Here is a 27,014-nt window from a genome sequence, read left to right as displayed (position 1 = left end):
TCTAGAAGATACCCCTGAGAGACAATTTCTAGTGCCCAGGGGTCCGGAACATCTCTTGCCCAGGCCTGAGCAAAGAGAGAAAATCTGCCCCCTACTAGATCCGGTCCCGGATCTGGGGCTACCCCTTCATGCTGTCTTGGTAGCAGCAGCAGGTCTTTTGGCCTGTTTACCCTTGTTCCAGCCTTGCAATGGTTTCCATGCTGGTTTGGGCTGGGGTGCGTTACCCTCTTGCCTAGTGGCTGTAGAGGTAGAAGCCGGTCCGTTCCTGAAATTGCGAAAGGAACGAAAATTAGACTTATTTTTAACTTTGAAAGGTCTATCCTGTGGAAGGGCATGGCCCTTTCCCCCAGTGATATCTGAAATAATTTCTTTCAACTCTGGCCCGAATAGGGTCTTACCTTGAAAGGAATATTAAACAATTTTGTTTTGGACGACACATCCGCCGACCACGATTTTAGCGCTCTACGCGCCACTATTGCGAAACCAGAATTTTTCGTCGCTAATTTAGCTAACTGAAAAGCGGCATCTGTAATGAAAGAATTAGCCAACTTCAGGGTGTGAATTCTATCCATGACTTCATCCTAAGAAGTCTCCTTCTGGAGCGAGTTTTCTAATTCCTCAAACCAAAAAGCAGCTGCAGTGGTTACAGGAATAATGCAAGAAATTGGTTGAAGAAGAAAACCTTGTTGAACAAAAATTTTCTTAAACAAACCTTTTAATTTTTTATCCATAGGATCTTTGAAAGCGCCACTGTCTTCTATTGGTATAGTTGTGCGCTTAGCTAGCTCTGAAACTGCCCCCTCTACCTTAGGGACCGTCTGCCACGCGTCCCTTCTGGGGTCAACAATGGGGAACATTTTCTTAAATATAGGAGGGGGAACAAAAGGTACACCTGGTTTCTCCCACTCCTTATTCACTATATCCGCCACCCTCTTAGGTATCGGAAACGCATCAGTGTGTACTGGGACCTCTAAGAATTTATCCATTTTACACAATTTTTCTGGGACCACCAAAGGGTCACAATCATCAAGAGTAGCCAGGACCTCCTTAAGTAGAGCGCGGAGGTGTTCTAGCTTAAATTTAAATGCTATGGTATCAGGCTCTGCCTGCTGAAAAACCTTTCCTGTGTCAGAAATTTCTCCCTCAAACAAGCCCTCCCTCACCGCCAAGTCAGATTGATGTGAGGGCACTACAGATAAATTATCCTCTGCGTCTACTTGCTCATTTTCTGTATTTAAAACTGAGCAATCACGCTTCCTAGGAAAGCTGCCAGTTTGGATAAAAATGCTGCAATAGAATTATCCATTACTGCTGCTAACTGTTGCATAGTAATCGCAATTGGTGCGCTAGATGTACTGGGCATCGCCTGCACGGGCATAGCTGGTGTTGACACAGAAGGAGAGGAAAGCAAGCTATTTTCACTACCTTCAGCTAAAGAATCATCTTGGGCTATATTTTTAAGTGTGATTGTACTGTCCTTAAGCTGTTTGGACGCTATGGCACACTTCACACATAAATTTAATGGGGGAACCACCTTGGCCTTTGGACATACAGAACATAGGCTATCTGAAGACTCAGACATGTTTAACAGACTTAAACAGAACTATAATGCAATAAAAATTATTTTTGACAAAAACGTTACTGTCTCTTTAAATAATTAAAAAGCACACTTTTTTACTGAAATATCAAAAAACCATGAAATAAACATCCGATTTTAATGAAATTTTCACCACAGAGTCTTAATGCTTTGAAAAGATAGCACACAAATTTTCAGATCAATTAACCCCTTAATGCACAAACCGGAGTTAATAACAGTTATTAACCAGTTAACTAACACCACATACTCTTTACCACCCCCGTGGAGATGCTACTTGTTCAGAGCGGCAAAGAGAATGACTGGGGGGGCAGAGCCTGAGGGGAGCTATATGGACAGCTCTGCTGTGTGCTCTCTTTGCCACTTCCTGTAGGGGAAGAGAATATCCCACAAGTAAGGATGAAGCCGTGGACCGGATACACCAATGTAGGAGAAAAGAATGTTTATTTATTTAAAAAAAAAACATTAAGATTTTGGCTGATATGTTAATTCTATAGCAACAAAACATAAATGTCTTGCAATTACAAGGTGTTTATGTCAATGACCCGGTGCATGTTCGGGCTATTATTATACTTTGGTTCTAGCATGATGTGCTTGCCCTTAAATATATCATTGCCATTAATACATTTCTTTCCTGCTTTTTTACATATGCACACTTTGGTAATAGGCACTGAATAATTAAATATGTTAGTAACATCTTTCCTGGAAGTCATTTATTAAATGTGTCTTTTTTTTCAAAACAGAGAATGAGCCATTAAATACAAACTTTTAACTATTACAATGAACTCACTGCACAATACCAGATGTTACCTTTTCCTGCTTTATTCCAAGTGACTCCTCGTCATCTCCAGATAAGAGAATCAAAGATTGGGATTTCCCCTCCCTGGAGTATCTGGGTTTGATCCTCCTTGCAGCGTCTGGGGTCCATGTCGGATCAAGCACAGATTTTCCATCTGCTGACGTTTCATCCTCAGCTTTGTCATGTGACTTTATTGTCTCTCCCCCTTTACCCAGAGGCCTTAGAATGTCTGTTAGAGTGGGCTTCCTGATTTTAGCAGCCACAGGGCTGCCATCTTGCTCCTTTTCACACTTGAGGCTTTTAGTAGATCTCGGTTTCCTTAATGCAAAAAATTCTCCTATTTTCTTCTTGAATGTTCTTGAACCAGGAGATGAGAAGGTGGTTGGTTCTAAAGATACCTGCAGTGGGGTTTGGCTGTAATATCAGATAGATAATCAGTCACAATTCCTACTCATAAATTGTTTGACTGCAATGTTTAACACAAGCAATAGTAAGTAGTTTTATTTTATCATTGCGTGTTTAACGTATGCTAATTGGATAAACACTTTGCCAAAGCTGCATAGTCACAAAGTGACAGGAAACCCCAAAATTTTCTTTCAGGATTTGGACAGAACATACAATTTTAATAGACAACTTTCTAATTTACTTCTCTTATTACATTTACTTTATTATCTTGTTATCCTGTGCTGAAGGAACAGCATTCCACTACTGGCAGCTAGCTGAACACATCTAGTTAGCCAATCACAAGAGACAAATGTGTACAGGCACCAATCAGCAGTAAGCTCCGACTAGTGTAGGATATGCACATTATATTTTTCAACAAGGGATACCAAGAAAATTAAAGGGCCATAATACCCAAATGTTTAAACACTTTAAAGTGCTGCATCATAGCTGTAAAAAGCTGACTAGAAAATATCACCTGAACATCTCTATGTAATAAAGAAAGATATTTTACCTCAAAAGTTCCTCAGTAGCCACCTCCCATTGTAAAGGATTTCTAAGCAGCATTTTAGTATGTCTGTCCTGGGACAGCTGAAAGGATGAGCCTCGTGAACTCTCATATTATTTCACCAATCCGGTAAAGGAAGCTTACTATGAAATCTCATGAGAGTTAAGTCAAATCTCATGAGATCACAGTAAGAGTTCATGACCTCAGCACTGCTGATGCTGATTGGCTGCTGTTCATTTCTTCATTTTTTTTTTATTTTTACCTGCAGCTGGGAGCAGCTGAGTATAACTTTTTACACAGAACTTACTCTGCTGAGCTGAGGAAATTGTGAGGTAAAATATCTTCCTTTTTTACATAGAGATGCTCAGGTGATATTTTCCTGTCAGCTTTTTATAGTTATACTGCATCAGTTTCAAGTGATTTAGCATATGAGTATTATGTCCCTTTAATGACATTTGAAAACAGAAGAGAATTTAACAGTGACTTAAAATGACATGCTTTACCTTAATCAGGCAAGTTTTAATTTTGACTTTCCTATCCCTTTAAATTGGATCATGTATGCCACATTTGATTTTTTTTACGGTCATATTTTCATCTGGGGAGTCATGGGAGTTCAACTTTTATTATGTATTTGATAATGTATTTAAATGAACCCCATAGAATCCAGAAACAGAGTTTAAAGTCAGACAACGATCAGAGACACATCAGGACCTATTCCAATCCACTAGAAATAGACTAGGCATCTTGAAACCCAATCTGCACAGTTTTCTTTTCAATATTTTAATTTTGTGCTTAATTATTTCACATGTTAATATACACAACTATGTTTTCATTTAATAAAAATTAAAGAAAAATGCATTGATTGTATTTTTAAATGATGGAACTGGTACTCAAATAAAATATGATAATCAGATTGTTCATTTATGATTGCAATGTAGTGTTTGATTGTTTTGCTGGTAAAATTACTAGGGGCTCTATTAATAAAACTGTGAATAAGTGAATCTGCAGCTGATAGATAAAAAGCAGCAGTCTTAATTCCACCATTTCTTAAAGGGCCATGATACCCAAATGTTGAAACAGATGAAAGTGATGTAGCTTAGCTGTAAAATGCTAACTAGAAAATATCACCTGAACATCTCTATGTAACAAAGAAAGACATTTTACCTCAAATTTCCTAAGTATTCACACCCCATTGTATAGGACTTTAAGCAGCAAATCAGTATGCCTGTCTCAGGACCTGCAAGTGAGCTCACTATGAAATCTTGTGACATCACAGTTCATGACCTTAGCACTGCTGATGCTGATTGGCTGCTGGTCATTTCTTCCTTCTTTTTTTTTTATTTGCAGCTGGACAACAGCTGAAGTATAATTGTTTGCACAACACTTATTTTGGTGAGCTGAGGAAATTGTGAGGTAAAATATCCTCCTTTTTTACATAGAGATGTAAAAGGGACAGTCAAGTACAAAAAAAAAATTCATGATTCAAATAGGGCATGTAATTTTAAACAACTTTCCAAATTACTTTTATCACCAATTTTGATTTGTTCTCTTGGTATTCTTAGTTGAAAGCTAAACCTAGGAGGTTCATATGCTAATTTCTTAGACCTTGAAGGCTGCCTTTAATCTGAAAGCATTTTGACAGTTTTTCACCACTAGAGGGCATTAATTTGTGTGTTTCACATAGCTAACATTGAGCTCACGCACATGAATTTACAGAGGAGTGAGCACTGATGGGCTAAAATGCAAGTCTGTCAAATGAACTGAATTAACGGGGCAGTCTGCAGAGGCTTAGATACAAGGTAATTACAGAGGTAAAACGTATATTATTATAACTGTGTTTGTTATGCAAAACTGGGGAATGGGTAATAAAGGAATTATCTATATTTTTAAACAACAAAAATTCTGGTGTTGACTGTACCTTTAAGGTTATATTTCTCCAACATTGGTGTGTCCGGTCCACGGCGTCATCCTTACTTGTGGGATATTCTCTTCCCCAACAGGAAATGGCAAAGAGTCCCAGCCTAGCTGGTCACATGATCCCTCCTAGGCTCCGCCCACCCCAGTCATTCTCTTTGCCGTTGCACAGGCAACATCTCCACGGAGATGGTTAAGAGTTTTTTGGTGTTTAAACATGACGACCGTTGCATATATAAATCATCAGGGGGGAACAAGGAGTTCCCTGGCGATGAAAGAAGTGACCAAGATAATTCAATGGGCGGAGGATCACTCCTGCCACTTGTCTGCGATCCACATCCCAGGAGTGGAAAATTGGGAAGCGGATTTTCTGAGTCGTCAGACATTCCATCCGGGGGAGTAGGAACTCCATCCGGAAATCTTTGCCCAAATAATTCAATTATGGGGCATTCCAGACATGGATCTGATGGCGTCTCGTCAGAACTTCAAGGTTCCTTGCTACGGGTCCAGATCCAGGGATCCCAAGGCGACTCTAGTAAATGCACTAGTAGCACCTTGGACCTTCAACCTAGCTTATGTATTTCCACCGTTTCCTCTCATCCCCAGGCTGGTAGCCAGGATCAATCAGGAGAGGGCCTCGGTGATCTTGATAGCTCCTGCGTGGCCACGCAGGACTTGGTATGCAGACCTGGTGAATATGTCATCGGCTCCACCATGGAAGCTACCTTTGAGACAGGACCTTCTTGTTCAGGGTCCATTCGAACATCCGAATCTGGTTTCCCTCGAACTGACGGCTTGGAGATTGAACGCTTGATTTTATCAAAGCGTGGGTTTTCAGATTCTGTAATAGATACTCTGATTCAGGCTAGAAAGCCTGTAACTAGAAAAATTTACCATAAAATATGGAAAAAGTATATCTGTTGGTGTGAATCTAAAGGATTCCCATGGAACAAGACAAAAATTCCTAAGATTCTATCCTTTCTACAAGAAGGTTTGGAGAAAGGATTATCTGCAAGTTCTCTGAAGGGACAGATCTCTGCTTTATCTGTTTTACTTCACAAAAGACTGGCAGCTGTGCCAGATGTTCAAGCATTTGTTCAGGCTCTGGTTAATATCAAGCCTGTTTACAGACCTTTGACTCCTCCCTGGAGTCTAAATCTAGTTCTTTCAGTTCTTCAAGGGGTTCCGTTTGAACCCTTACATTCCGTAGATATTAAGTTATTATCTTGGAAAGTTTTGTTTTTGGTTGCAATTTCTTCTGCAAGAAGAGTTTCAGAGTTATCTGCTCTGCAGTGTTCTCCGCCCTATCTGGTGTTCCATGCAGATAAGGTGGTTTTGCGTACTAAGCCTGGTTTTCTTCCGAAAGTTGTTTCCAACAAAAATATTAACCAGGAGATAGTTGTACCTTCTTTGTGTCCGAATCCAGTTTCAAAGAAGGAACGTTTGTTACACAATTTGGACGTAGTCCGTGCTCTAAAATTCTATTTAGAGGCTACTAAAGATTTCAGACAAACATCTTCCTTGTTTGTTGTTTATTCTGGTAAAAGGAGAGGTCAAAAAGCGACTTCTACCTCTCTTTCCTTTTGGCTTAAAAGCATTATCCGATTGGCTTATGAGACTGCCGGACGGCAGCCTCCTGAAAGAATCACAGCTCACTCCACTAGGGCTGTGGCTTCCACATGGGCCTTCAAGAACGAGGCTTCTGTTGACCAGATATGTAAGGCAGCGACTTGGTCTTCACTGCACACTTTTGCCAAATTTTACAAATTTGATACTTTTGCTTCTTCGGAGGCTATTTTTAGGAGAAAGGTTTTGCAAGCCGTGGTGCCTTCCATTTAGGTAACCTGATTTGCTCCCTCCCTTCATCCGTGTCCTAAAGCTTTGGTATTGGTTCCCACAAGTAAGGATGACGCCGTGGACCGGACACACCAATGTTGGAGAAAACAGAATTTATGCTTACCTGATAAATTACTTTCTCCAACGGTGTGTCCGGTCCACGGCCCGCCCTGGTTTTTTAATCAGGTCTGATGAATTATTTTCTCTAACTACAGTCACCACGGTATCATATGGTTTCTCCTATATATATTTCCTCCTGTCCGTCGGTCGAATGACTGGGGTGGGCGGAGCCTAGGAGGGATCATGTGACCAGCTTTGCTGGGACTCTTTGCCATTTCCTGTTGGGGAAGAGAATATCCCACAAGTAAGGATGACGCCGTGGACCGGACACACCGTTGGAGAAAGTAATTTATCAGGTAAGCATAAATTCTGTTTTTCTTGTTAGCTTTTTACAGTTATGCTGCATCACTTTCAAGTTATTTTAGCATATAAGTATTATGACCCTTTAACCTCTCTGTCATCTCTGAATTGGCAGTTTAAAACTGCCCACCAACTAACTTGACTTGGGTGATTGACAGCCTAACTGAAGTGACTGGCATTCTCTGTTCTCATGACAACAGGTAGATGCTGCCCACTTACTGCGATCATGGGAGGGGTCAGGTTCCTTAGCTGAGACCCTTATTCTCTCGCACAATGATAAATAGAACCCTAGAAATGTAATTGTTGTTTGCATATGTTATGAACTGACGTGATTGGTTAAGTGTAACAAAACACTACATTCACACACCCTGTAGCAGTCATCATCCGTTTTAATTAATTAGCTGACAGGTCTGAAACTTGCTTTTGTCAGCTTTTGCATTTGTGAAGGTCTTGAAAAAAAAACACTCCACTGAAAAGCCTGTAAAACACATTTTTCTATCATTTTTAAGTGTTTCAAAATTTCCCTGCTTTATTAAATCAAGCATTTTTACAAATTTTACATAGCATCACATCTGGATTGAAACAGTTCAGAAAAAGATGGAAATAAAAATTGAGGTTATTTTAATAAGAAATAATATTCAAGGGACATTGTACTCTAAATGCTTCTCACTTTGATGTGTTCCCAATGATCCATTTTACCTGCTTTTATTTTGTCTTTTGAAAAAACTGCTTTTGCACCACCACCTATACTGAGTGTGCCAAAACCGAAGTATTGGCTTCAGAAAAACTATCGGCTAGATTACAAGTTTTGCGTAATGGCTGAAAAAGCCTCATATTTCTGGACCGCACACTTTTTTGGCCGTAATGCAGCGTAACTACCGCAGCTTTCAAAAAGTCCTTTTTCAATGGGACTTCCACAGCGCCGGTATTATGAGTCTGCCTGGGAGGCCAAAAAGCGAGCGGTACAGCTAATACCATCAAGATCCATAACATAAACTGAAAGTCAGTAGTTATGGGTTTTACGCTACAAAGCCGTAACATAAAGCTCATAACTAAAGTGCTAAAAAGTACACAAACACCCATAAACTACCTATTAACCCCTAAACCGAGGCCCTCCCGCATCGCAAATAATAAATAATAAAATTATTAACACCTAATCTGCTGCTCCAGACATCGCCGCCACTATAATAAACATATTAACCCCTAAACCGCCACACTCCCGCATCGCAAACACTAGTTAAATATTATTAACCCCTAATCTGCTGTCCCTAACATCGCCGCAACCTACATTACTGTTATTAACCCCTAATCTGCCGCCCCCAACGTCGCCGCCACTATACTAAAGTTATTAACTCCTAAACCTAACCCTAAGTCTAACCCTAACACCCCCTACTTTAATATAATTAAAATAAATCTAATTAAAAATTCATTCCTATTTAAAACTAATAAATACTTACCTATAAAATAAAACCTAAGCTAGCTACAATATAACTAATAGTTATTTTGTATCTAGCTTAGGTTTTATTTTTATTTCACAGGCAAGTTTGTATTTATTTTAACTAGGTAGAATAGTTAGCAAATAGTTATTAACTAGCTGCCTAGCTAAAATAAATACAAATCTACCTGTACAATAAAACCTAACCTTAGTTACACTAACACCTAACATTACACTACAATTAAATAAATTAAATTAATTAAATACAATTAACTAAATAAAAAAAACACTAAATTACACAAAATAAAAAATAAATTATCAGATATTTAAACTAATTACACCTAATCTAATAGCCCTATCAAAATAAAAAAGCCCCCCAAAATAAAAAAAAACCCTAGCCTAAACTAAACTACCAATAGCCCTTAAAAGGGCCTTTAGCGGGGAATTGCCTCAAAGAAATCAGCTCTTTTACCTGTGAAAAAAAATACAAACAACCCCCCAACAGTAAAACCCACCACCCACACAACCAACCCCCCAAATAAAATCCTAACTAAAAAAAACCTAAGCTCCCCATTGCCCTGAAAAGGGAATTTATATGGGCATTGCCCTTAAAAGGGCATTTAGCTCTTTTTCTGCCCAAACCCTAATCTAAAAATAAAACCCACCCAATAAACCTTTAAAAAAAAACCTAACACTAACCCCCGAAGATCCACTTACAGTTTTTGAAATCCGGACATCCATTCTCAACGAAGCTGGGAGAAGTCTTCAACCAAGCGGCAATCCTCTTCAATCGACGTCTTCTTGAACAATTAATTCTCCTTGAAATGATGTCATCCAAGATGGCGTCCCTTGAATTCCGATTGGCTGATAGAATTCTATAAGCCAATCGGAATTAAAGGTGAAAAAATCCTATTGGCTGTTCCAATCAGCCAATAGAATGCGAGCTCAAACCTATTGGCTGATTGCATCAGCCAATAGGATTTTTTTTACCTTTAATTCCGATTGGCTGATAGAATTCTATCAGCCAATCGGAATTCAAGGGACGCCATCTTGGATGACGTCCCTTAAAGGAACCTTCATTCTTCGTTAGCCATCGGAAGAAGAGGATGCTCTGTGCAGGATGTCTTGAAGATGGAGCCGCTCCGCGCTGGATGGATGAAGATAGAAGATGCCGTCTGGATGAAGACTTCTGCCGGCTTGGATGAAGACCTCTAACGCTTCGTTGAGGACTTCTCCCGGCTTCGTTGAGGACTTCTTGCCACTTGGATGAAGACTTCTCCCGGCTTCGTTGAGGATGGCCGGTCTTCAAAAACTGTAAGTGGATCTTCGGGGGTTAGTGTTAGGTTTTTTTTAAGGGTTTATTGGGTGGGTTTTATTTTTAGATTAGGGTTTGGGCAAAAAAAGAGCTAAATGCCCTTTTAAGGGCAATGCCCATACAAATGCCCTTTTCAGGGCAATGGGGAGCTTAGGTTTTTTTAGTTAGGATTTTATTTGGGGGGTTGGTTGTGTTGGTGGTGGGTTTACTGTTGGGGGGTTGTTAGTTTAGGCTAGGGTTTTTTTATTTTGGGGGCTTTTTTATTTTGATAGGGCTATTAGATTAGGTGTAATTAGTTTAAATATCTGATCATTTATTTTTTATTTTGTGTAATTTAGTGCTCGTTTATGTTGTAATTTAGTTAATTATATTTAATTTAATTTATTTAATTGTAGTGTAATGTTAGGTGTTAGTGTAACTCAGGTTAGGTTTTATTTTACAGGTAAATTTGTATTTATTTTAGCTAGGTAGCTAGTAAATAGTTAATAACTATTTACTAACTATTCTACCTTGTTAAAATAAATACAAACTTGCCTGTGAAATAAAAATAAAACCTAAGATAGCTACAATGTAACTATTAGTTATATTGTAGCTATCTTAGGTTTTATTTTATAGGTAAGTATTTAGTTTTAAATAGGAATTATTTAGGTATTAATAGTAATTTTTATTTAGATTTATTTTAATTACATTAAAGTTAGGGGGTGTTAGGGGTTAATAACTTTAGTATAGTGGCGGCGACGCTGGGGCCGGAAGATTAGGGGTTAATAAATGTAGGTAGGTGGCGGCGATGTTAGGGGCGGCAGATTAGGGGTTAATAAGTGTAGGTGGGTGGTGGCGGCGACATTTGGGGCAGCAGATTAGGGGTTAATAAGTGTAATGTAAGTGGTGGCGACATTAGGGGCGGCAGATTAGGGGTTAATAAGTGTAGGTAGGTGGCGGAGACATTGGTGCGGCAGATTAGGATTTAATAACTGTAATGTAGATGTCGGCGATGTCAGGGGTGGCAGATTAGGGATTAATAAATGTAGGTAGGTGGGGGCGATGCCGGGGGCGGCAGATTAGGGGTTAATAAGTGTAGGTAGGTGGCGGCGACATTGGTGCGGCAGATTAGGATTTAATAACTGTAATGTAGGTGTCAGCGATGTCAGTGGCAGATTAGGGATTACTAAATGTAGGTAGGTGGCGGCAGTGTCGGGGACGGCAGATTAGGAATTAATAAGTGTAAAGTAGGTGGCGGCGACATTGGGGGCAGCAGATTAGGGGTTAATAAGTGTAATGTAGTTGGCGGCGATGTCGGGGGCGGCAGATTAGGGGTTAATAAGTGTAATGTAGGTGTCTGCGTTGTTGGGGGCGGCAGATTAGGGGTGTTTAGACTCGGGGTTTATGTTAGGGTGTTAGGTGTAAACATAACTTTTCTTTCCCCATAGGAATCAATGGGGCTGCGTTACGGAACTTTACGTTCCTTTATTGCAGGTGTTAGGCTTTTTTTCAGCCGGCTCTCCCCATTGATGTCTATGGGGAAATCGTGCACAAGCACGTAAAACCAGCTTACCGCAGCGCTGGTATTGGAGTGCGGTATGGAGCTCAATTTTGCTCTACGCTCACTTATTACCTGCTAACGCCGGGTTTATGAAAACCTGTAATACCAGAGCTGTAGGGAGTTGAGCGGTGACAATAACTTGCAAGTTAGCACCGCGCCGCTCATAACGCAAAACTCGCAATCTAGCCGTATCAGAGGTGTATTTAGGCATAGGCTAACAAGGCCGGTGCCTAGAGTGTCAGATTTGAGGGGGCGGCACTGCCACTGATAAGTTGGCACTTTGCAATGTTGGCATTATTATTTTATTATAAAAAAAAATCCTGTGCGGCGGTCACGTGACCCGGCTTTTGCCGAGGTCACGTGACATTTTCCTCCTTCCGCCCTCCTTCCTGTCTACTCACAGTGCACGCCGGCGGAGTGTTGGTCCTCAGGAATGGAATCCCCTCTGCAGGGGTACTGGTGGCTGTGGTCATCACCACTTGTGGGGCTGCTATGGCAAGTAAGTCACCCGTAGTACTGCCTTGACCTAGCTACCAAAGAAATACTTGAGAATTTATGCAACACATTATTCGTTTTTTTTTGTTTGTTTTTTAAATACCATGAAGTACCTGAGTTAGATGCCAACTTATTTGTCAAACGGCTTATTTACTTTTAACCTTTCTAATATTTAATAACATTTATTATTATGTTATTTTAATATGACTTTGGATGTTGTACCAACTTTTGCAATAAACCTATTTAACAAACCATATATTGTTCACTTCTCCCTGCAAGGGGATCTTCAGATTGAATAATGATGCTCTGCCAGACTACTATAGCCTAATTGAGTTAGAATAGATTATGATCACTACCCAAATTTGACCAGGCAATAACGTCCTATGTGTTATTTAACAGGATTTTATTATACTTGTATTTTGTTTATTTTTATACGCTATAGACAAACAATAATTAAAAAACCGTTATAATTCTGTGATTGCACACTTATGTGGTCAAGTGACACTGCAGAAAACATAAAATGTTCAATGTGGACAGCATAAACTTTTAAAAGTAAATGCTATTGTACGTGTAACTTTTACTTGCATGTATTATATTGTCCCAAAACACAGTTCCCAGTCTTCAAACTGTTTAAAACAAAACAAAAACAATATATAATTGACCCCCATAACTGCCTTGCCCTCACAACTCATTTATCATTAGCTGCCAGAGAGAGAGCTGATAATGGGTTAATGGCATGCTATACAGTAGAGAATATTTTGCATTGTATTGCCCTATAGCATACTACAAAAGCATTTTGAGTTAAAGAACAATGAATACTTCCAAAATGGAATTTAACTTTTTTTTTTTAGTTAAATCATATCTGACAGATCTATTACTGCTGAAAAATGGCATTTATTCTTTTCAGCTAACCTATGAAGGAATCCTTTTTACATCTTACTCTAGACAGAGCATCCAAATAAAGATACATAAGAGATGATTAGTAGTACCTCTCGAAATTTGGAAAGGGGAGGACCTGTGCCATAATGAATACCAAAAGTCAAAACCACATGCAAAAATAGAAATTAGGCATACAAAATTAATAAACTAAGTAATAAGCATGGACACCATTCTTCCAAAAGAGAACACATACTCATAATTATTTTACCCAGTGGTAGATTTGTTATGTTCAGTAACAACCTAATGCTTGTCTAATAATAGGCTCTATGCCAAAACACTACGTATATAGTCACGTAAAAAGGACATATGCAGAAATAAGATGGATTCATACAGCTTATAAAGTTGTTTGAAATGTGTGGGCGTATTTTGGCCTAGGCAGACAAGGCAATTGCCTAGGGCAACAGTTATTTTAGAAGTATCATACAGTTTTTTTTAGAAGTATCATACAGGTATATAATGAGAGATTTTACCCAAGTAGCTTACATTCTAGGGGGTATAATACGAGACTGCCCATGAAGCTTCTTTTTTAGAGGTAACTCTGAACCCTTTATTTATTTAACTAGTTATTGTCTTTAGTTCTGTTGACTTTCAGCACTTAGTATTATGTTTGTGGAAGCATTGTATCTAGAAATCTGCCTTTGGGGGTTTTATATATATTGCAGCAATAGAAAGATGTGTGTGTGTTTATATGTGTGTCTATATGTATATGTGTTTGTGCGTGTGTATGTGTATATGAGTTTGTGCGTATGTGTATAACTCTGTGTATATGTGTGTGTCTATGTGTATATGTGTTTGTGCGTGTGTGTATCTGTATAACTCTGTTTATGTGTATAACTCTGTTTATATGTGTGAGTGTATGTATACAATTGATTTGCAAGTCCTAGTAAAAAATTACTTTGGAAATGCCATGAAAAAAAAAAATTAACATTACTACCTGCCTAAAAAAGATTATGGTCAAAAAAGCCCCAAAACCTTTGGGTTGGGTGGGGGGTAGGGGGCAGCATAATTTTGAGTGCCTAGGGCAGCATAAAACCTAAATACGCCACTGAGCCGTATGTAAACAATTTACAGCAACAGAAACCAAATCCCCCTAGTAGTGTTGGGAGAGAAAGAAACCATCCTATTTTAATTAAAACAGTCTACAATAATCTCTTATGAAATGCTTGCCTGACTACAATCGTACATTGTCCCTTTAAGCACATATGCAAAGATGTGGTTTGGAAAAATAGTATCCATTGTTAAAAAGCTGCAAACATAAGATTTACACTATAGTGATAGGTTATAAAAATAATCTTATAGTAAATGATGAAGAGCAATATAATTAATAAAAGGCAATTTTGTGAATATATATATATTGCAGCAATAGAAAGATGTGTGTGTGTTTATATGTGTGTCTATATGTATATGTGTTGTGCGTGTGTATGTGTATAACTCTGTGTATATGTGTGTGTGTGTGTGTATATGAGTTTGTGCGTGTGTGTATGTGTATAACTCTGTGTATATGTGTGTGTCTATGTGTATATGTGTTTGTGCGTGTGTGTATCTGTATAACTCTGTTTATGTTGATAACTCTGTGTATATGTGTGAGTGTATGTATACAATTGATTTGCAAGTCCTAGTAAAAAATTACTTTGGAAATGCCATGAAAAAAAAAATTAACATTACTACCTGCCTAAAAAATATTATGGTCAAAAAAGCCCCAAAACCTTTGGGTTGGGTGGGGGGCAGTATAATTTTGAGTGCCTAGGGCAGCATAAAACCTAAATACGCCACTGAGCTGTATGTAAACAATTTACAGCAACAGAAACCAAATCCCCCTAGTAGTGTTGGGAGAGAAAGAAACCATCCTATTTTAATTAAAACAGTCTACAATAATCTCTTATGAAATGCTTGCCTGACTACAATCGTACATTGTCCCTTTAAGCACATATGCAAAGATGTGGTTCCAAAAAATAGTATCCATTGTTAAAAAGCTGCAAACATAAGATTTACACTATAGTGATAGGTTATAAAAATATTCTTATAGTAAATGATGAAGAGCAATATAATTAATAAAAGGCATTTTTGTGAATATATATATATATATATATATATATATATACTGTATATATATATATATATATATATATATATATATATATATATATATATATATATATATGCGCAAGTTAAATTCACAATTTAGTGTAATAATAAAAGGTTTGTAAGAGATTTGTATTATTAAACAAATTATCTTATTCCTGATGTGTGTTTAATTCCTTTGCATGGATTAAAGTTGTACTCTCAGACATATTCTGAAAAGGACATAGGTGGTTAGCCAATCAGAAAAAAGGAAATATATATGTATCCATTAAAGGGACACTGAAACCAATTTTTTTCTTTTGTGATTTAGATAGAACATGCAATTTTAAGCAACTTTCTAATTTACTCCTATTATCAATTTTTCTTCGTTCACTTGCTATCTTTATTTGAAAAAGAAAGCATCTAAGCTTCTTTTTTGGTTCAGTACTCTAGACAGCACTTTTTTATTGGTGGATGAATTTATCCAGCAATCAGCTAGAATAACCCAGGTTATTCACCAATAATGGGCCGGCATCTAAACTCACATTCTTGCATTTCAAATAAAGATACCAAGCGAATGAAAAAAATTTGATAATAGGAGTAAATTAGAAAGTTGCTTAAAATTGCAGGCTCTATCTGAATCACGACAGAAAAAATTGGGGTTCAGTGTCCCTTTAATCACTTGCCACTCAGTAATGGTACTAAAGCTGTCCTGGTAAGCAACTTTAACTTTGTGCTTAACTCCTTTGCAGGCGTTAAACAGAACCAGAAACACACATTTGTTTAGTGATGTATTCAACAAATTAGAATTCCCTGTAATAATAAAAATGTTCTAAGCAGAACATGTAATTTTAGCATTAATGACCCAAGATTAATGTGTTTAACTCACCTAAAATGGTTAAATACAAAGGTAAAGTCCCACTCTGGAGATAAAGCACCACACAGCTGGTGATTATTAATATGCAACTGTTGATAATGATTGGCTCACTGATCTTGTCTTTATCAGTAGCTGTAAAACTTGTAGCTAGTGATGTCACGAATAGTTTGCCGGCGAATAGTTCCCGATGCGATGTTCGATCCGCTCCTATTCATCGTCATTGAGTAAACTTTGACCCTGTACCTCACAGTCAGAAGACACATTCCAGCCAATCAGAAGCAGACCCTCCCACCTCCTGGACAGCATCCATTTTAGATTCATTTGGAAGCTGCATTCTTAGTGAGAGGAGGGACAGTGTAGCTGCTGCCGATTTAATAGGGAAATCGATAGCTAGGCTAGTGTATACAGTATCCACTACAGTCCTGAAGGACTCATCTGATCTCTGCTGTAAGGACAGCACCCCAAAAGCCCTTTTTAGGGCTAGAACATCAGTCTGCAATTTTTTTTTCTCCTGTGTAATCTAATTGCAGTTGCCTGCCTGCCAGCGTGTGTGTCAGGCTCACAGCGTATACTGTGCCCACTTGCCCAGTGCCACCACTCATATCTGGTGTAACAGTAGTGTACATTTAAAAAAAACAACAACACTTTTTTGACTGTGAAATAATAGCAGACAGCTGCCAGTACCCAAGATGGCCGCCAATAAGGCAGATGGGGAGGGTTAGAGAGCTGTTTTGGGGGGGATCAGCGAGGTTGGGGGCTAAGGGGGGATGCTACACCACAGCATATGTAAATATCCTAAAAAATAAAATAAAATATTTTTAAAAACCTTATATTTTAGTACTGGCAGACTTTCTGCCAGTACTTAAGATGGCGGGGACAATTGTGGGGTGGGGGAGGGAAGGGAGCTGTTTGGGAGGGATCAGGGGGTCTGATGTGTCAGGTGGGAGGCTGATCTCTACACTAAAGCTAAAATTAACCCTGCAAGCTCCCTACAAACTACCTAATTAACCCCTTCACTGCTAGCCATAATACACGTGTGATGCGCAGCAGCATTTAGCGGCCTTCTAATTACCAGAAAGCAACGCCAAAGTCATATATGTCTGCTATTCTGAACAAAGGGGATCCCAGAGAAGCATTTACAACCATTTATGCCATAATTGCACAAGCTGTTTGTAAATAATTTCAGTGAGAAACCTAAAATTGCGAAAAAAAAATAAGTTTTTTTTAAATTTGATCGCATTTGGCGGTGAAATGGTGGCATTAAATATACCAAAATGGGCCTAGATCAATACTTTGGGTTGTCTACTACACTACACTTAAGCTAAAATTAAAGGGACATTCCACCCACATTTTTTCTTTTATGATTTAGAAAGAGAATGCAATTTTAAACATCTTTCTAATTTACTTATATTATCTAATTTGTTTTATTCTCTTGATATTCTTTGATGAAAAGCATATCTAGATATGCTCACTAGCTGCTGATTGGTTGCTGCACATAGAAGCCTCGTGTGATTGGCTCACCATATGCATTGATTTTTCTTCAACTAAGGATATTTAAAAAATGAAGAAAAATAAATAATGGAAGTAAATTGTAATGTTGTTTAAATTTCTATTCTCTATCTGAATCATGAAAGAAAGATTTTGGGTTTAGTGGCCCTTTAACTCTACAAGCTGCCTACATGCTCCCTAATTAACCCCTTCACTGCTGGGCATAAAACACGTGTGGTGAGCAGTGGCATTTATCAGCTTTCTAATTACCAAAAAGCAACGCCAAAGCCATATAAGTCTGCTATTTCTGAACAAAGGGGATCCCAGAAAAGCATTTACAACCATTTATGCCATAATTGCATAAGTTGTTTGTAAATAATTTCTGTGAGAACCCTAAAGTTTGTGAAAAAGTGAACAATTTTTTTTTATTTGATCGCATTTGGCGGTGAAATGGTGGCATGAAATATACCAAAATGGGCCTAGATCAATACTTTGGGTTGTCTACTACACTACACTTAAGCTAAAATTAACTCTACAAGATGCCTACATGCTCCCTAATTAACCCCTTCACTGCTGGGCATAAAACACGTGTGGTGCGCAGTGACATTTAGCAGCCTTCTAATTACCAAAAAGCAACGCCAAAGCCATATAAGTCTGCTATAATGGCATGTCTGGCACACAGTGTTGGGGCAAGGGTCCATCTGACCACTGATACCTGGTCTGCAAAGCATGGTCAGGGAAGGTATATCACCTACACTGCGCACTGTGAAGCGGGCGTAACCCTTACACTACCTGATCGATACAACATCATACCTGATGTTTTAAAGCACGTTATTCCAAACAATTTAGGAATGTTAGGTGATTTATGCCCTTTATGGATTAAAACCAGACTCTGCATCAATATGTAATTTTCCATGGGAGTTTTGCCATGGATCCCCCTCCGGCATGCCACAGTCCAGGTGTTAGTCCCCTTGAAACAACTTTTCCATCACTATTGTGGCCAGAAAGAGTCCCTGTGGGTTTTAATATTCGCCTGCCTATTGAAGTCTATGGCGGTTCGCCCGGTTCGCCCGTTTGCGAACTTTTGCGGAAGTTCGCCGTTCGCTAACCCAAATTTTTAGGTTTGCGACATCACTACTTGTAGCTCTTGAGTGGGACTATACCAATGTGTTTGATCACTTTGAAAGGTGAAACGCAGTCTCCAGGGCCAGTAATGCTAAAATCACATGCTCTAACCAATCACAGCAGGTTATTTTTATATTAGAAAGATGCTCTTGAATTGTTTATAAATATTTTTACAAGTTACAGAAATCAAAAGCTTTAATATATTTTGTATCCATTGTTATAACTAGTGCAAAAGGATATATTGCTGTCAATTCACTATGTAATCATTTTAATACTATTTTACTCTAAGGGCTGCATGCAGCACCTTAGACTCATATTACCCATCTCTGCATTATTCTAATCATTATCCTTTTAAACCTTCTTTGCTCTTGCTTGCACTGCAGTTATCATAGTAACTTTCCCACTTGCTATAGATTTAATTCAGATCTGCTAAAATCTTAACAAACAACTAAATCTTACTGTTTTCATGTTTTTTTATGTAATATTTGTCACACATTTCTGGTATACTGACTGCAAACACTGTATACTCATGTAACCTCCTACTCTGCACCTGTCACTAGATGCTGTACACCTGTCACCTCCTGAAGCTGAGATTTTCTTGTCATTTGCTCATAATGCTACAAATGGCATAACAAGAGAATCACAAAAAAGGAAACAGTTTGAAAATATACTGTATTAAGCTCAGAAAAGCCTACACATTATTTTATTCTTTCCCTCCTTGTTCTTGCTATAACATATATGCTATTTTAATTCCAAGCTATGCAGAAGACAGAATAATTACTAGGAATGAATATAAAAAGAACTTTTGACAACTATATATTTTTAAATATAACGTTTTTTTTTTTTTCGTTCCATTATACGTAGGTGCGTGATAAAATGATGCAATAGAATGGCAAAATAATGGGAGAAAGAGAGATTTAAAGGCTCGTAAAAGTAAGGGCACAAAAGTCAAAATTAACTTTCATGATTCATACAGAGCAGCAGTTTTAAAATACTTTCCAATTTACTTTTATTATCAAATTTTATATGGGCCAGATTACAAGTGGAGTGCAAAATATTGTTTTAGCTAAAGTGATATTTGCGCTCCACTTTGTAATACCTGTGCACGCTAATGTGCGCTAATATTACAAGTTTACAGCAATGAGAACGCGAGCTTGCGTTTGCATTGCTGGGAAGCATTGCGCTCATGAGAGTGCGCTTCCATGGCCTCCTATGGGAGCCTTGTTCTTAACCGTGCACAGCGAAGAGTTAAGTATCGCAGCGATGGGTAGAACTTAGTAAATATACATGTATATGCTGATATACATATACAGTATATGTATGTGTTACTATGTTTATATACACATATTAACACATAAATATATATGTATATAAGCATATATATATATATATATATATATATATATATATATATATATATATATATATATATATATATATATTTATATTGTGGTCTATGAGAACACACAGTTCCCATAGACTGCAATGTAAAGGCACATTTTTTTTTAACACCCCACTCCCACCAGCTTTAAAGCTCCAAAACTGCCTAGTGCAGTTTTTTATTTAAAATTTTTTACCAGAGATCTGATTTCTGGTTAATGTTCGGAGCGCTAGTTGCTATTGTGAGCTCACATTAGCAATAAACAGCCACTTGTAATGGCTGGTTAATTATCGCACTCCCGCAAATGGGCAAATTTGCCCATTCGCGGGAGTGCAATAATTTAGAGCTCCACTTGTAATCTAGCCCTTTATGAGGCACCAGCTCCTACTGAGCATGTGCACAAGTTCTCAGTATATGTATAGTCTGATTGGCTGAGGGCTGTCACATAATACAGGAGGGTAACAAAATAAAAGGGAAACAAATAAATTTGTCTGAAAATAATTTACTGCTTATTTTAAATTGCACTGTCTTTTTATTATGCACTTGTTAATTATGCAATTCTACTGTATTTCATAGTTCTTTAATTAGGTGACACTTTCCACTACAAAAAATGTGTAACTGTGAATTATGGCTTCATCAGTTCCTGATTGACTGAAGATGGCCAACCTAAAGCTGATACAGCTGCAAATCATGAAACAGAACTTTTTATAGATAGCTGAAATTGCCAAAAGAACAAATTCTGTATTTGGAAACACTGCAAAGGGGACACAGGTGTTCTTGTTTTTAAAGTGAATGTAAAGTTTAATGAATAAGTGCCCAGTATCTAAAATACTCTTAAAAACACAGGCACTTTCATTCATTAAACTTTACATTGAAGCTTCTTTTTAAAAATACTTACCTTTTCTTTATGGAAAGCAGACCGGCTATCCTCCACTCGCTTTTCCTGCTGTAGTTAGCAGAACGATGACAAATCTGGCTTCCTCCAATCGTTGTGTTGCCCCACAAGCTGGTGTGTACACCAGACATCAGTGACTATAATACTACTAGCTGCAGACAGTATATTATGTACACCAGACATCACTGACTGTAATAGTACTAGCTGTAGACAGTATACTGTGTACACCAGACATCACTGACTGTAATAGTACTAGCTGCAGACAGTATATTATGTACACCAGACATCACTGACTGTAATAGTACTAGCTGTAGACAGTATACTGTGTACACCAGACATCACTGACTGTAATAGTACTAGCTGCAGACAGTATATTGTATACACCAGACATCAGTGACTATAATAGTACTTGCTGCATACAGTATACTGTGTACACCAGACATCAGTGACTATAATACTACTAGCTGCAGACAGTATACTGTGTACACCAGACATCAGTGACTATAATACTACTAGCTGCAGACAGTATACTGTGTACACCAGACATCAGTGACTATAATACTACTAGCTGCAGACAGTATACTGTGTACACCAGACATCACTGACTGTAATACTACTAGCTGCAGACAATATACTGTGTACACCAGACATCACTGACTGTAATACTACTAGCTGCAGACAGTATACTGTGTACACCAGACATCAGTGACTATAATACTACTAGCTGCAGACAGTATACTGTGTACACCAGACATCACTGACTGTAATACTACTAGCTGCAGACAGTATACTGTGTACACCAGACATCAGTGACTATAATACTACTAGCTGCAGACAGTATACTGTGTACACCAGACATCAGTGACTATAATAGTACTAGCTGTAGACAGTATACTGTGTACACCAGACATCACTGACTGTAATACTACTACTAGCTGCAGACAGTATACTGTGTACACCAGACATCAGTGACTATAATACTACTAGCTGCAGACCAGGCCCGGACTGGCCATAGGGCATACCGGGCTTCCGGCCGGGGTCTGACTGACTGAGGCTGAGCGCGCACTGTGAGTAACGTCACAGTCACACACATGACATGCCCAGGGACGCCCTGCACGCGGCTGCACACTCATGCCGCGTGCCGGGTCCACGTGACACACACAGAGGCTCAGGCTGCGATGCGAGACTAGTGCTGCGGCAGCCTGTGTGTCACGTGGGGGCCGGGGTACCGTGTCGGTCATTGGTGTGTCAGTGGCTGGACTCTGGAGGCCTGAAAAACATGCTGCCGCTGGGCCGGGTGGGTCCCTGGCCTGAGTGACTGAGTCCTCCGGCTCCTGGGGCTCCATCTCCAGAGCGGCTCCATCTTCAGAATAGGCTAGCAGTTGTACAATGATGATGACGAGTTGACGACTCGCAGGCTTCTTCGACTCAGCAGGTGCTGGCCAGCAGCAGCAGGGCAGGTAGGAGGTCACTCTGGTCTCAGATTCAGAAAGAGACTGAGAGGACCTTTTCTTTGGAGTTGTAACACTGTATTATAATAAGTTATAACTATATATACTTTAACTGTCATGATTGATTTGTCTTGATGATTCATTTACTGCCTAACTTGAAGTTCCAGTCCTAGCTAGTACTACAGGCTGCTTAGGCTACCTAAGCAGCCTGTAATACTAGGCTATGTACAAAATAGCAGTAACTCAAATTACTCATCCTGACCCTGTGTTCCATCCTGTGGCTGAGTGAAGCCTGAGTGCCTGGCTGACTGTGTCTGTCACCTCAGTGAAAGAAAAAAAAAACAGCTTTTATCAGCAGTTGGACAGGTAAGCTGTTGGTTTCAAAAATATTTATTATTGAATTGCATTTGCTGGAATGCTGGCTCAGGCTCACAGTGCTCACACAAAATCCCTAGTAATACTATCCTAAGTAATCAGTGCAGTCACAGAATAGATCAATCATGTCTGATGATGATTATCATAAATTATGACAGTCAGTATGTTGTAATATGTGAGTAGTGTGATGACATCATCATGACTCATATATATTATATAATGTTTATGTCATAAATTATATAATATATATGAGTCAGAGACTGAGTCATGATGTCATCATCACTCACATACTGACTTTCATAAGTCTGACTGTCACTGTCTGTCAGTGGCGTAGCGTGTCTTCTCAGCGCCCAGGGCAAGGCAAGAATTGCGCCCCCCCTAATCCATTAGCACTGACTGAGTCTCTTCCACCAGTACAGTAGGGATTGGCAAATTTGCTTTGAATCTAGGAGACAGCTCAACAATTTAGGAGACAGGTTTTTGTTTTAAAACAAAGCTTTATTTTAACAACAAAAATATATACTATATATATATATATATATATATATATATATATATATATATATATATATATATATATATATATATATATATATATATATATATATATATATATATATATATAGAATTCTAAACTCTACATTCATCCTTAAAAATTAGGATTCAATATGGTTGCAGGCAGCCATTACTTTATTATATACATTAAGTAAGTACATTATATAACTTAACAATTACATTTTTTATGGTTTAATATTTAAACATGGGATTTCATTTTTAAAATACATCCAGCATGCCAGAGTGTGAGAGTGATCTATGCTGCTTTAAAGTGAAAGCCAGTTATTTTTTTTAAATTCATTTTTAACCTGGGTAAAACATACAAGATGTAGATCATCTACATCTTGTATGTTTTATTTTACCTAGGTTAAAAATGAATTTGAAATAAAATAACCAGCTTTCACTTTAAAGCAGCATAGATCACTCTCACACTCTGGCATGCTGTCTGGCTCAGACTCTGGGTCCTTTGGAAGTTGGAATTTGGCTGGCTGGCTCAGAGGGACTCTGGGTCCTTTGGAACTTGGCTGGCTGGCTGGCTGGCCCTGCGACATCACCTGGGTAACGGTAGAGGCTAAGCTGCATTTTGCGTGCGTTGCCATTTCCAATCCCTATTCCCCAGGGCCCAGGCAAAAACAGGGGCTATAAGAATTTAATTATAATTCTGGCTGGCAGTGGCACTGGTGGTCTGGTTCTGATACGGACCCGTGATGAGTTTGGCAATTTCTGTTGACACTACTTACCTTATCATTGCGGGCGTGGCGTGCTAGTCAGTCTGACTCCACTCTGGCTCTGCTGCTCTGACTTCTTCCTCTCTCCTGACATGTGCGCTGGGAGTGGGAGTGGACCGTGCTAACTAGTGGCGTAAACACTAGTCTAGCAGCAGGTAACGGTCGGATAGGATTACACACATAAAATTATGATAATTAAATCATTACACAGCACGTCTTGACTTCAGAGTAGTAGACAGTTCACTTGAGAGACAGAACAGCTGGGCGCAGGCGCCTGTCAGATTTTTTAGCCTCCCTGTAGCGCCCATGGGAGTGGGACTGTGACTGTCTACGGTCTTGAGATGGTGGGGACTGGGGAGGCTGGGAGCCAAGCATTTTGCGCCCCTCAGAATTTTGCGCCCGGGGCAACCGCCCCTGTGGCCCCCCCCACGCTACGCCACTGCTGTCTGTCATTCACATGTCACATACTGATATATTCTGATTCAGTATATATCAGTATGTGAGTGACTCATAATGCAATTGTTTTTGCTGCCTTGGATGATCATCATCATCTGTTGAAGTCTTGAATTGAAGAGATTGATGATCAATAATCCAAGGCAGCAAAAACAATTAAAGATATCATGCATTGCCCAATATGTGTTAAGTGTCAGTGACATAATTATTTGTGCCATATATATATATATATTATTATATATATATATATATATTATTTATATTATATATTATTTATTTATATATATATTTGTGTGTGTGTGTGTTGTCATAGTTTTGTGCAATGAATTGTGCCAAATATGTTGTGTATGTTATGTGACATTACCATATACGTTGTGCCCTATAGCTGTTTGTGTTATAATGTGACATATACGTTGGGCCCTACCTACAGCTGTGTGTTATAATGTGACGTATACGTTGTGCCCTACAGCTGTATGTGTTATAATGTGACATATACGTTGTGCCCTACAGCTGTCTTTGTCATTAAAAAGTAGCACTTTATTTTTGTTTTTGTTGTGTTTTTAATTTTTTTTTTTTTTTACTTAATTCTTTTTCATGGGGGGGGGGGGGGGTTGGGCCTCTTTGCCCTAAAATGCCCGGGCCTCTTTTTGGTCCCAGTCCGGCCCTGCTGCAGACAGTATATTGTATACACCAGACATCAGTGACTATAATAGTACTAGCTGTAGACAGTATACTGTGTACACCAGACATCAGTGACTATAATAGTACTAGCTGTAGACAGTATATTGTATACACCAGACATCACTGACTGTAATAGTACTAGCTGTAGACAGTATACTGTGTACACCAGACATCAGTGACTATAATAGTACTAGCTGTAGACAGTATATTTTATACACCAGACATCACTGACTGTAATAGTACTAGCTGTAGACAGTATATTGTATACACCAGACATCAGTGACTATAATAGTACTAGCTGCAGACAGTATATTGTGTACACCAGACATCAGTGACTATAATATTATTAGCTGTAGACAGTATATGGTATACACCAGACATCACTGACTATAATAGTACGAGCTGTAGACAGTATACTGTGTACACCAGATATCAGTGTCTATAATAGTAGTAGCTGTCGGCAGTATATTGTATACACCAGATATCAGTGTCTATAATAGTAGTAGCTGTAGGCAGTATATTGTATACACCAGATAAACTTTTAATAGCACTTTCTAATACAAATTATTTTTTAAAAATTGCAACAAAAATATATTAGGGCTTAAAGATATATATATATATATATATATATATATATATATATATATATATATATATATATATATATATATAATATAGGGGGATATTTATCAAAGCCTCAACTTTGTTGCATTCCGGCATCAATACGCTCACCTAACATCGCGGCCGCAGACCTGAATATGCTCTCCATATTTATACAAAAAGCCAGCAAAAAGACGCACACCAAGTACAAGGCGATGAGCATCGGACTGTTGTTAACTAACAGTCATCGATCTCGCGTCTCTTCGGCTTTTTACCAACTTTATTTATACCCTGTCACTAAATGCTGCCACTATATCTAAAATGTTTAAACCCTATCCTAAATAAAGTTATTAACCCCTTTCCCGCCGCTCCCGGACCCGCCACCACTAAATAAACATATTAACCCCTAAACCTCTGGCCTCCCACATCACTACCACCAACTAAACCTATTAACCCCTAAATTGCCAGCCCCCCACATCGCCATAAACTAAATTAAGCTATTAAAACCTAAACCTAACAACCCGCTAACTTTAAATTAAAATTACAACATCCCTATCTTCAAATAAATTTAAACTTAGCTGTAGAATTAAAATAAACTATTTTTAAACTATTAATTACCCTACCCTAATTATTATACTACAACTAAATTAAAATACCAATTAAATTAACTAAATGACATATTTAAAAAACCTAACCCTACTCAAATTATATAAATATACTATTAAACCTTATTAAAAATGACTAAATTACAAAAAAAATAAACGCTAAGTTACAAAAAATAAAAAACACAAAATTACGGAAAAAAACACACCACATTATCAAAAATAAAGAAAAATTACACCTAATCTAACAGCCCTATCAAAATAAAAAAGCCCCCCAAAATAAAAAAACCCATAGCCTACAATAAACTACCAATGGCCCTTAAAAGGGCCTTTTGTGGGGCATTGCCCCAAAGAAATCAGCTCTTTTACCTGTAAAATAAAATACAAACACCCCCCAACAGTAAAACCCACCACCCAACCAACCAACCCCCCCAATAAAAACCCTATCTAAAATAACCTAAGCTTCCCATTGCCCTGAAAGGGGCATTTGTATGGGCATTGCCCTT

The 27,014-nt window shown here is 38.4% G+C and overlaps 1 protein-coding gene across 1 annotated transcript in view; it reads right to left on the bottom strand.

Moving 5' to 3' along the window:
• Positions 1 to 27,014, bottom strand: part of LOC128661457 (capping protein, Arp2/3 and myosin-I linker protein 2-like) — a 334,672-nt gene that overhangs the window by 46,176 nt on the left and 261,482 nt on the right. Inside the window, exon 11 of the mRNA XM_053715711.1 lies at positions 2,405 to 2,807. Coding sequence (XP_053571686.1) covers positions 2,405 to 2,807 — 403 coding nt within the window. The remainder of the gene's footprint in view (positions 1 to 2,404; positions 2,808 to 27,014) is intronic.

Source organism: Bombina bombina, chromosome 1 (assembly GCF_027579735.1).
Source record: "Bombina bombina isolate aBomBom1 chromosome 1, aBomBom1.pri, whole genome shotgun sequence".
NCBI lineage: Eukaryota > Metazoa > Chordata > Amphibia > Anura > Bombinatoridae > Bombina > Bombina bombina.
Note: the sequence above shows the minus strand (reverse complement) of the source record. Positions and strands in the feature narration are given on the sequence as shown.